The sequence below is a fragment of the Rhinolophus sinicus genome, linkage group LG12, assembly GCF_036562045.2.
Source record: "Rhinolophus sinicus isolate RSC01 linkage group LG12, ASM3656204v1, whole genome shotgun sequence".
Classification (NCBI taxonomy): domain Eukaryota; kingdom Metazoa; phylum Chordata; class Mammalia; order Chiroptera; family Rhinolophidae; genus Rhinolophus; species Rhinolophus sinicus.
The window spans coordinates 41,639,011-41,651,846 of NC_133761.1; the positions used below are offsets into that span (position 1 = coordinate 41,639,011).

The 12,836-nt window shown below is 44.9% G+C and overlaps 1 protein-coding gene across 4 annotated transcripts in view; it reads left to right on the top strand.

Annotated features, from left to right (window-relative positions):
• The first annotated feature begins 9,818 nt into the window (after positions 1-9,818).
• RAB4A (RAB4A, member RAS oncogene family) overlaps positions 9,819-12,836 on the top strand; it is a 38,183-nt gene continuing 35,165 nt past the window's right edge. For 2 of the 4 annotated variants that reach the window (XM_019754777.2, XM_019754779.2), the window contains exon 1: positions 9,824-10,087. In XM_019754777.2, coding sequence (XP_019610336.1) covers positions 10,057-10,087 — 31 coding nt within the window. In that variant the 5' untranslated portion in view covers positions 9,824-10,056. Of the gene's footprint in view, positions 10,088-12,836 lie in introns of all 4 variants that reach the window. The other 2 variants (XM_074316420.1, XM_019754778.2) reach the window with 2 other exon arrangements.

Consider the following 12,836-nt stretch of genomic DNA (forward strand, 5'->3'; position numbering starts at 1 on the left):
TCTAGGAAGCCATGATGGGGCTGCCAGCTGTGACTGGGGCATCCACGGAATGCTTCATAGAAGAAGCCACACCTGAGTCTTGAAGAAGGAACAGGATACAAGACCACAATGATGAGAGGGGAAGGTTGGGGAAGGGAAGCAGTGAGGCGGGAGAAGGGATTGTAAGGAGGAGAAAGCACACAGCATGTCTGGGAAGTCCGAGGCATTTGTGGCCCCACAGCCCGACTGTGCAGTGTGACCAGCAGCAATCAGGACATGGCAGAGAGCGGGGTGGGGAGCCTGACAGAGGGACACCCCTTTACAGCCAGAAGAGACCCGTCTCCATCCAAACTTAGTCTCGGTGGGGGCCGTGGACCAACTATGTCTCTTCTCTGAGATCTTCTTCATCTCCAGAACAGGAGCAATAAAACTAGCTCCTTGCAGTGTTCTTCTGAGGATTGAAAAGAAGACTCTTGATACAACATTGCTGTTAAAGTCAGGGTCAGATCATGACATGCTAAAGAGATTTTTATCCCATGGCAACAGGAGTCATGGAAGGATTTTAAACCCGGAGTTACAGAAATAGATTTGGGTTTTACTGAGCTCCTGTGGACTAGTGGCACTTAACCATGGAGCCTCTCGAAATTCTATCAAGGATATTTGATGTAGACGCTTGTGCGTGCTCTACTGGAGGGAGGGGCCCTAGATCTCTAGAGCCCATAACAGTGAGTCAGTGCCCCCATAACGGTCAAGACCCACTTCTGGGGGGAAGAGCATGCTGATGCACACAGTAGAGCAGGTGGCAGGAATGAGCACAGGCCATGTCATGAAACACTCAAGCAGACCCTTGGAGAGGACCGCATAGGAAGGAACTGAGGCCTCCTGCCCACAACCCTGTGAGAGTGTCATTGTGGAGTGGCCCTAGTCCCACTCTGAACTTCAGATGACACAGCCCCAGCCAAGTTCTTGACTGCAACCTCCTGGTTCCTGACCCACAGAGATTGTGCAAAGTAATAAATGTTCACTGTTTTAAGGCACTGAGTTTGGGGTAATTTGTTGCAGAGCAATAAATGGCTGCTCCCTTTAATTTATGCCAACTCCATGCCTTGGCACCACTGCCTTTGGCTCATTTGAGAATAAGTTTCCATGATATTCCCACACGTGGACCCAAACACCCTGACCTCAGAGCCCAGCTCTTAGCCGCCACCCCCATCTTCCTTTGCATAATGGCATAGCATTTGCATAGTGCCCTGAGGTTAACAAAATGTGTTTACACACACGCTCACATGCCTCCTCACAGGAACCTCTGGCCAGGGGAGACTTACTGCTACCAGTGAAGACTTGTCTCCACCGTGTAGTTAGTGAAATCGAGGCTCAGAGAAGTTGAGTGATTTGTCCAGCGTCCCACAGGGAGTAAGTAGGAGCTGTGACTCTGACCCCAAAGCCCAGACTTTCTGTATTAGTTTCCTGAATTTCCATAATGAGTGGGATAGCTGAAAAGAGTAGGAATTTATTCTTTCACAGTTCCAGGGGCTTGAGTCCAAAATAAAGTGTCAGCAAAGCTGGTTCCTTCTGAGTCTCTGAAGGATAGTCTGCACACCCCCTCTCCAGCTGCAGTGTAGCTGGCGACCTTGCATGTTCTTGGCTGTGGTTGCCTCTAGTCTCTGCCTCCATCATCATTGCAGCCGCCTCCCCAAGTGTCCCTGTCCTTTCTGACAGGGTGCCAGGCATGTTTTATGGGCCCACTCTAATGACCTGATCTCAGCTGAATTACACATTTCACCCGGCTGGTGGACGCAAATGGCGTTGGCTACGGCTCGGGCCCAAATACAATGCTGATGACAAAGACTTCGTTTCAAATAAGTCACGTTCACAGGCACCAGGGGTTAGGACTTCAACATGACTTTGAGGGGGGCACAAATTAACACACAACACTTTTATAAATTACATTCTTCCAAAGTAGACAATCCACAGAGATCATCGGACTGGGCCCAAATTGGGGTTCTTGGGACTGTCCTTGCCCGCGTCTTGCTTTGCCACGAAGGGCATCCTGGAGAGTACATCCAAGTGCCCAACAGGGGGCACTACGTGACCAGAAAATAACAAAACTACCTGTGGTTTTTATTAAATTCCTTAATAAATTTATTTTTTAACTTTATTTCTTTAGTTAGGATTTTAAAATTTGATAGAGGGATTCAAGCATTTCCTCATTTATGAGCAGTTTTACGTCTCGTTGTTCCCCCGTACGAGGGACCTGGAGCTGCCTTGTGCTGGTAGATTCCTCAAGGGGAGGGAGCTTCTAGCCTCCAGGACTGGGGCGTAAGTTTCTGTGGTTTAAGTCACTCAGTCCATGGCGCTTTATCCCTGGCAGACGGAGACAGGTAGAATGGGCAAACACTACAGTGTTCCATCGCACGTTTGCCAGTCTAGACTGCACCATTCCAGGTAAAGGACGAGGGATTCTAGTGCCTCCGACACGGACCCCTCTCTCTTGTGAAGTCACCAGTAAACCCAGGAAGCTCCTGTCTCATCCGTCCTCCATGTAAAACACATTTCACCCGGCTGGTGGGCGGAAGTGGCGTTGGCTACTGCTGGGGCCCAAATAAAATGCTGATGACCGGCACAAACGAAGGCGTTTGAAACGGGGAGGACAGACTGCAGAGGCAGGAGTTGGTGGGTGCCCTTTGCAGCGGGAAAATCTACACCCCAGTCCCATGGAGCACATTACATTTTCCCATGTGACAGTCAATAATCCTCCATCAAAACTTCTTAAAAATCAGCTTAGAAAGGATGGCAAAAGAGCATGAGAGAACTTTTGAGGGTGATATAGAAGTTTCATGTCATGATAGTTGTGGTTGTTTGTTACACGATTATGTATAATTTGCCAAAATTTATTGAATTATACACTTAGAATTGGTGAATTTTGTTGCATGTAAATTGTACCTTAATAAAGCTGATTACAGGTTTTTTAAAAAAACTGCCCATGAAGAAAATTCTGGTTAAAAGTGTTTGGTTTGATGGTGATTAGGGAGAAAATTCAAAAGGAAAGAAAAAATGAACACTTGTTTTGCAAACAATCTTTTTAACAACCATCAGGCTAAAAAATAGGCCATTTGATTTGAAACGCAATATGGAAAAGAAATATAAAAATAAAAGAAAGATAATTCTATGGTATTTTTAATCAGGAAATAGGAGAAAAAAACAAGTGTGTTTTCATATCCTCAGTCACATAGTTAATCTGATATGTGAAATATAAAAAGAAAAGAGGAACCAGAAAATCCTCTTTGTCTGAATACAGAACAAAAATTCAGAGGATTCACGAATAATGCCCAAGTATAAACGCTGTTGAATGCAGAATAAGCAGAGAAATGCTCCCATTAGAATTAATGGGAGATTTGCTGGCAACTTTCGAAGGAAAAGATGAAGGTGGGGAATGGCGGTGTCTCTGAGCTGAGACACATGTCCCCAGCCCTGGCCCTGACTTAACACTGTTCCCTTGGAGCATTTGCAGCACACCCCTGTCAGGTAGACAGAGGTTGCTGTGCTTCTAGGTGCAAAGATAAATGCAAAGACTTGAGTCCAGAGCTGGAGACCTAGAGGTTAACTTCAGTGTGATTTTTCTATCTCAGAGCAAGCCTGCGTTGACACTTATCTTACACAAGTGCCCTGGAAATTTCTGCTCCCATAAGCACTTCCTCACTCACGTCTCCATCCTCATTTACCATCTAGTGCAGTAGCGAACCCTGGTTTGATGACATCTGGACTGAAGGGAGGATGAGGAGAGTGACCTTGTCAGGTGTTGTGAGGATCAAGGGAAGTGGCATAAAGCACCTAGAGCAGGGCTGGGCTGGAAAGGATGTCATTGTCTTCATGTTCCCTCACATTAAACAATTTGTTGCCTTTTGAAGTCACACCTCTGTGTTTTCCATGTTTTTATACTGGATTTTTTTCCCTCCTCATACACATTTTAGATGATACGAGAGGTGTCTACTTTAATTGGGCTTTAGAGAAAAATCCCAACATTGATACATTCTAACCATGAGGACTAGGGCAAAATGTGTAAGCCATCGAGAACTTTGATCCTCATCTGCAAAATGGGATAATACCTACTTCATGAGCTTGTTGTAAGGTTTTATAATACATGCAAAGCACTGAGCACACTTAGTGTTTATTAAGTACTTGGTACATTACACCAACATTAGATGATACTTTTAAATGATTTTATTACAGCCTTTCCACAATTACATGGTGACATACAAAAGATCAACTTTCAAATTTGCCATAAATCAACAAGTTTTACCATAAAACTTCTAGAAGAAAATGTAGGAAGAAAGTTACAGACATTATCCAGAGTAAGATTTTTACTGATATATCCCCTTGGGCAAGGGAAGTAAGAGAAAAAATAAAATGTGGGATTACATCAAACTAAAAAGTTTTTTTCACTGCAAAGGAAACCATCAATAAAACAAAAATGGATCCTACTGCATGGGAGAAGATATTTGCCAATGATATATTTGATAAGGGGTTAATATCCAAAATTTATAAAAAAACTCACTCAACTCAACTCAAAAAAAAACAAACTACCCAAATTAAAAAATGGGCAGAGGACATGAAGACACGTTTTTCTAAAGATGACATACAGATGGCAACCAGACATATGAAAAAATGCTCAACCTCACTAATCACTAGAGAAATGCAAATAAAAACCACAATGAGATATCACCTCACCCCAGTCAAAATGGCTATCATCAATAAATCGACAAACAACAAATGATGGCGAGGATGTGGAGAAAAGGGAACCCTCGTGCACTGTTGGTGGGATTGCAGATTGGTGCAGAAAACAGTATGGAGGTAGCTCAAAAAACTGAGAATGGAACTACCATATGACCCAGCAATTCCACTCCTAAATATCTATCCAAAAAAATCCAAAACTCTAATTCGAAAAAATTTATGCACCCCTATATTTATTGCAGCACTATACACAATAGCCAAGACATGGAAATGCCCATCAGTAGACAACTAGATTAAGAAACTGTGGTACATTTATACAATGGAGTATTACACAGCCATTAAAGAAGGATGAAATCTTACCATTTGCAGCAATAGGGATTGACCTAGAGAACATTATGCTAAGTGAAATAAGTCAGACAGAGAAAGACAATTACCATGTGATCTCACTTATATGTGGAATCTAAAGAAAAGAATAAATGAATGAACTAATCAGAAACAGACTCAGAGACATAAAGGAAAAACTGAGGGTTGCTAGATGGGAGGCAGGGTGGGGATAAGGGGAAGGTGAGGGGATTAGAAAGCACAGTCAGTAACCACAAGATGCCCACAAGGATACGAAAGTCAATTTGGGGAAGGTAATCAATAATGTTGTAAAGATTTTGTAGGATATCCGAAGGACACTTGTCTCATTAGGGAGACTACATCAGGGATGATGTAGATGCCTGATCACTGCACTGTACACCTGAAGCTGAAGCTGAACAATAATGAATGTCAACTATAATTTTAATATATATATTTACAAGTGGAGTACAGCATTAGGAATAGAAACAACGGAAATGTAACGGCTGTGTGCTATATCAGAGGGGTAGTAGATGGGGAGGGTTATCACTGTGAGGGATATAAATGATAAATATATTACATTGTTTTGTATACCTGAAACTAATACAAAAATAAAATAAAATAAATCAACAAGTTTGAAATTAAGTTCATTACATTAAATTAAATCCATATTAAACAGAGAGCTACTGAGTTTTATTTTATTCATTAAACAACTATTTAATTATTGAGAGTTTACTATGTGCCAAATACCATTTTAGACATGGGGGTAGAGAAGAGAATAAGACAGATACAACCCTTTCCCTCATAGACTTTAAAATCTAAATGGGAGCAGACAATATAAAAATAATCAATATATGTGTTAGAAGGTGTTTAATGCTGTGGAGTGGGGGGACCCAAAGTAGGGGGTGTATAAAGTTCTGGGAAGGAGAAGGGCTGCCATTTCATATCTGAGTGGGAATGCCTCATTAATGAGATGCCATATAAACAGAAAACAGAAAGGCTGAGGGCAGTACCATGTAGATACCTGAGACAAGAGCATTCCAGAGAGCATTCCAGGCAGACAAAAAAGCATGTGCAGAGGCCCTGAGGCCAAAACCTGCTTCGTGTGTTCAAAACACAACAAGAAGGCCAAGACACAACCAGAGCCGAGTGATACATATATGTCTCACTAAACAAGTAAACTTCTAAATGTCTGGCATCCAATCAAAACTTACCTGACATGTAAAGTAGGGAAATACTTCATAATGAGGAGAAAAGGCAATCATTAGGAACTGACTCAGGAATTACTGATTATAATAATTAGTAGAAAATGACATTAAAACCATTATTACAACATATTCCATACGTTCAAGAAGGTAGAGAAGAGATTAAGTACTGAGCATGATATACATATACACAATTGAACTTCTAGAAATGAAATTACAATGTCTGAAAGGGAAAATACACTGGATGAGATTATCAGCAGATTAAATATTGCAGAAAAGATTAGTGAACTTAAAGACAGCAATAGAAACCATCCAACACGAAACACAGAGACTGGCAAGAAATGAACAGACCGTCAGTTAGCTATGGGACAAATTCATGTGGCCTGACATGACAAAAACCATAATGAAAATCACACCGAAGCAAGCATAGCACATTGTAACCAAACTACTCAAACTAGTGATAAACATATCTTAAAAACAGTCAAAGATGCACTGCCTACAAAGGAATAAAGCTAAAAATGGCAGTAGACTTCTTATCAGAAACAATATAAGCCAGAAAATGCTGTATTAAGGGAACAAAAATAAAACTATTAACTTAGAAATCTAAACTTAGCAGAAGTATCACTCAAAAACAAGTGCAATACCCTTTATAGCTATACAAAAGCTGCAGAAGTCTTTGCCAGCTGACCTGCACTTCAAGGTCTGCTACCAGAAGTCCTTTGGACAAAAGGGAAATGATATCATGTGGGATGCTGGGTCCACATGAGGGACTGAGGAGTCCTAGACATGGTAACTTTGTGGGTTTGTGGGTAAATATGTAATACTTGTTCTTATTGCTTAAATCTATTTAAAAGAAAATGTGGTCTATGCATACAGTGGAATGCTATTCAGCCTTAAACAAGGAAAGCAATTCTGACATAGGCTACAACATGGATAAACCTGGAGGACATTATATTGTGTGAAATAAACCAGTCACATAAGGACAAGTATTGTGGTATTTCATTCATATGAGCTACCTAGAATCGTCAAATCCACAGAGAGACAAATTAGAAGGGTGGTTGCCAGGGGTTGGGGGAGGAAAGATGGAGAGTTAGTGCTTAATGGGGACAGAGTTTCAGTTTTGCAAGATGAAGAGTTCCCATAGGTGGATGGTGGTGATGGTCGCACAACAATGTGAATACATTGTCCTCTCTTATCAGCAGGGACACATTCCAAGACCCCCAGTGGATGCCTGAAACCACAGATGGTACCAAACCCTGGATATACTATGTTTTTTCCCTATGTGTAATCACTTTTTCAATAAACAGCAGCATTTTCCGGCTTCTCTTTGGCAAATCTGAATTGCCAGCATCACTGTGCTTGTACTTTGGGTCCATCGTTCAATAAAATGAGGGTGACTTGAACACAAGCTCTGCAATACTACAACAGTCGCCTGAAACTGAGGTGGCTACTAAGAGGAGGGGAACATCTATAGCGTGGAGATACCGGAGGAAGAAATGATTCATGGGTGGGATGTAGCAGGATGGCGCGAGATTTCATTGCATTACTCAGAACGGCTTGTAATTTAAAACCTATGAATTGTTTGTTTCTGGAATTTTCCATTTAATGTTTTTGGACTAGGGTTGCCTGTGGGTCACTGAACCCATGGATAGGGAGAAACCACTGTATATTTAATGCCACTGAACTGTACATTTAAAGATGGTTGCGATGGTAAATTTTATGTTATGTGCACTTGACCACTATTTTTAAAAGGGAGAAAATTGGCTGCTTAGAGCAGAAATAAGAATGACATATGTGTGGTGTACAACAAATGTGGAAGTAGGACCTCCACAGCACAGTTAGAGGGCGGGTGGAGGAGAACTGCTGTGCCATTCTTATTCTCCACGTGAGATGGCATCGCACCTGCAGGTGGGCTGTGATCACTTAGAGACCTGCACTAGAAACCCTAACACAAGCACTGAGATAATCTCACAAGAACTTATTCCTAATGAGCAATGAAGAAGGTAAAACAGAATCGCAAAAAGTGCTCCTGCCCATTGAAAAGGCCTAGGAGTAGTGACACCTCTGTAGCAGTGAGCACAGGTGTACACATACATAAAAATTATCAAAGTGTATACTTTAAATATGTGTAGCTGTCTCAGGTATGCTTCCATACAGTTGTTTGGAATAAAAGCGGAGTGAGCTGCTTGGATGGGTGAAAATCTCCCATGATGGTCATCGTGTCTTTCCACATGCCTCTACCTTCTTGCCTTCTAGAACACAACAATAGCGCACTCCCTGTTCTCTTTGAAGTTAGGTGTGGCCACGTCACTTGCTTTGGCCAATAAATTTTAAAGGGAAAGGAATCTATCAACTCCTGATGGGACCTTCATGAGCTAATGCACAACTGATGTCATTTCCTTCTCCTGCCTGAGTGATGGTGGGAGCGTGTGTTTACAGAACCCCTGGGTCATCCTGGGTCTCCACGCGGCCACAGGGAGCTGAGTGTCTCTGCCAACGTGAGCAGGACAGGAGTCGAGTGAGAGAAACTTCATGGGTTAGTCACAGGCACATCGGGAGGTCTTTGTTACTGCAACTAATTTAGCCCATCCTGACAGAATGTTTCCTAACAGACACATCCAGCTACAGAGGTCGTTTTGTTTGGCACTGGAATGCAAACTGGCCCAGCCACCTCTGAGGTCTCTTCCAACTTGAAGACATGAGTTATATGTCACAGGTGTCACCACCTGGGTGTTTAACTGAGGTCAGTTTTTCAAGCCTCCACGTACCTGTGTGGAACTTGACTTCTTCTGAAAGTAACACCAGATATTTCTGAGTCCCTAAATATTCCAACAGACACACACGTTGGCTCAGCGTCCAAGGAAAGTCACCACAGAGACTGTGACCAGTGCCCTCTACCAAGCCTAGCTCTGTCAAGGATGCCATGTCCCTTTGTTCCCAAAGCCACTGCTGCCCGAAATGTCAGGATGCTGCTGGATTCTCATCCCTAGGCCTTTTAGGGTCCCCTCAGGGAACGGGGCTACTACTGTTCTAGGTCCAACTATGGGTGTTCCCAGGCCTCTTCAGTTATTGTCCATCAGTCCCCACTGGTCCCTCCAGATACCACTGTCCACACCCACGTGACCCTCTGCTAGTCCTGGGGAACAGGAATCCTTGTGAGGCTGGCTCCATGAGGCATTGCCAGAGAGCAAGAAGGACAGTGTCAGCTACTTAGCAGCAGGTGGGATCTATTTTGGAAGAAATGCTTCTCCCTTCGTTTCCCTGAGACAAATCTCCGATGTGCCTAGGCTTTTGGAAACCTGCTTTTACTCTTTCACAAACCTCCCTTGAAGAGAAAGGAGTAAATAATTGAAGAAAAACACAGATGAGTTTTGCTGTAAGTTTTCTTTCCCCACAGTACCTCAGAAAGAAAGTACTACCCAAGATTAATTAAATTTATTTTCTCTCAAAGATCCCAAGTTACCGAGATGCAAAGAATTTTTCACTTCACCGGCCCCGCCCGGCTCCCCGCCCGGCTCCCCGCCCCGCCCGGTGCAGGGCTGCGTGCGCATGCGCGTCCTCGGGCGGGGACCGGGCCTGGTGCGCCTGCGCGGAGCGGCAGTCTGGCGGGGGCCGCAGCCGCGGGGTGGCGGGCGGTTGTCTTAGAGACCGCGCGGGCCCCTCGGTCCTCCGGACCCCGCCCCACGCCGCTGCCCACCGAGCCGGACGATCCCCCGACGACCCCGGGACGACCACGCCCGGCGCCTGCCGCTGGCCGGGCCGGAGCTGCGCCTGGACCCGCGAGAGGCGGTGCCGCCCCGAGATGTCGCAGACGGCCATGTCGGAGACCTACGGTACCGGGCGCAGGGCCGGGGGCGGGCGGGCGGTGCGTCCCGGTCCAGGCCTCCTGCCGCGCTGACGCCCCGGGTTCCTCTGAGCGCGGTCTGGTCTCCGTAGCGCGGGGTTTGGGAAGGCGGCTCGCGGCTGTTCCATCTGCGGCATTGTCCCCAGCGAGGGACGTGACGGGCTCGGGCAACGCCTGCGGCCCCGTTGGACCTTTGCTGCCTTGGAGCCCCCTCCTGCACGGGGTCACGGGGGGGGGGCCGGTTCTCAGAGCGGCTCTCCGGGGCGTGTGCCCCGCTCGTGTCCCCTCGGGTTCAGCGCCTTCTGGTTGCGCTGTGGCGTTGACATTGTCTCCAGACCGCGGGCACCTCGCGAGCAGAGCACCGGGGCCCGCGTTGGAGCGCCGCTGCTCCCGTCAGCGCCCACACCTGCAGGCGCCCAGCACATACCTTTTGAATAAACCAAAGCCTTCTGGATTCATACACGGTTTTCGTTTCGGTGTGAGGCCTGCGCGGTAGAAGTAAACTGCACGGTGTACGCGCCCGTCCTGTCGGGGCTGAGCGCTGGCGCGGTCTAGTCGCCCGTTCAGACGTGTGCATTCAAGTTGAGGCCGATTTGGAGTTTTGCAGCCCAGGGAGAGGCTCGGATTCAAAAGTGTGTACCTCAGGTCAGATCACTTTTGTCTCCGTTGGTGCTGTCACGCTGCTCCTTTCCCCTCAGCAAGTGTGTGTGCACGAGCGTGCGGAGCCGCGCTGGAGTAGGCTGGTCTCCCACAGCGTGCGGTCTAGTTGGGGATTCACTGCGGACCTGCTTATGCCACTGATGAGTGACTAGTTAAAACCCCTGGCAGGAGTTCCGAAGCCTGTGGTCTGTGAAAGTATGTGAGAAAGAAACCTAACCCAGGCTGGGGGCCAGGGGACGGCAGCACAGAACGTGCCCAGGCCCAGGCCAGGAGGGAGATGCAGTTCCAATGAGAGAATGTGGTTTGGGCCCCACAGCCCTTGGGAGAGCCGTGAGGGCGAGGCACAGAGGACCTCGTGCGAGGACGTGGTCTTGCTCCCGAGAGCGGTGGGTGGGTCAGTGCATTTGCTCCATGTCCTGCAACTCCTGTGAGTGGTACATGCGTGGTGACACTGGGGGGCAGGGCAGCAGGTCTGTCCCTAGAAGGCTTTGGAGATCCTCCAGGAAGTCGCTGGCTTCATAAGGACCAGTGTTGTCAGAGCTGCAAATGCTACAGTACGTCACATCCCGTCACATCCCCGTGGTCCATAGAGAATTTCGTAAAGAAAATGTTTCTCTAGCAATGTTTGATTATACTTTTGCTTTTCTTTATTTTCAAGTGCTCCTAACCCCCACACTCCTCTTTAACCTGGATAAGGAGCACAAGAAAGGGGTGAAAAGTCCAAATAAGAAAAGCCAGTGGGGTTATGAATTAATAAGAAATGAGTGGAAGAGTTCATTTCTCTTATATGAGAGGATAACCTTGATAAGATGGAGCATGCCTATGGTATCTCTGCTTCCCATCAGACAGTTAATTGAACTCTTGAGCATCACGGTAACTGATTAAATTGGATCCTAAGGCTTTGACCATTAGTATTCTTATTTCATGGTAACTTCCAAACATGTTTTTACTTTTTACCAACAGAATTTAATCTTTCTCTCTAGAGGAAACAAATAGAAAATAAGTTTTAGAAAGAGCAAATGTAGAATTTGAAAGTGTCAACCTAAAATTAAAAATCACTCCAAACCAAGTCCTAAGCTGTCACCTTCCCTTATCATTGACCGTTTTTGCACAGCATTGTCCCCCAAAGGTAAATCAATCAGGGGTCCTCCTCCCTGACATTTGCCTCTTAGATAGCCGCTAAAGGAATGTTTGCCTAATCTTTAAACTCCTTTCTATTTTGGGCTCACTTTCTCTCCTCTGGGAAAGAAGGCTCTGTGTAGCTTGACTGGGATGATGAAACAGGAAGAGCCAGGCTTCCAATGTACTGTTAATGAGCTCTGTCTGCCCGCTGTGTGCCTATTAAAGCATCTGATCCCCTCATAGACTGAGGAGTGTGCAACATTTTGCTACTTTGAAACCACTAACAGCATGAAAACTATATGTATTATTGTAATAGAAAATTGAAATCTTAAATACAGAAGTTTCAGATTGAAACTTTCAATCTGAATAGCCGTAAACTAAAACAGTGGTTCCCAAATGTTATCAGGTTCGTGACACTTTGAAAGCCCTGGCCAAGTAGGCTCGCTTGGGACTTCCCAAGGAACTGCAGCCATCTAACATGGGAGATCGCAAATTACCTTTAAGTAATTTCTGATAATCAAGATTTATGAGACAAAACTGACAAATCAGAGAGGTATTAATAGTTCCCAGCAATGGTGTTCAGAAAGGAGCTAAACAGTATAAGTGATGCAGAAAATGCTATAAATTAAAAATAAAAAGTTTAAGGACTGAGGCAGTTTGAGAGAGGAAAAATCTAAGATAAATCTCTCTCTACACACTGGAGTTTATGCCTTCTACAACAAATTATGAAACAAGAACACAAATTGTTGGTCCTATGCTAATTTTTATTATAGTACACTCTTAATATTTTTATTTTGAAAGTATAATAGTATTTACTACATAATTTTGAGAATTATCAGGATATTGAAATTATCAGGATATATATCATTATAGGTGGGTTGAATTGGGTCCCGCAAAAGATATGTGCAGGTCCTAACCCCATTACCTGTGACTGTGTCCTTATTTGGAAATAGGGT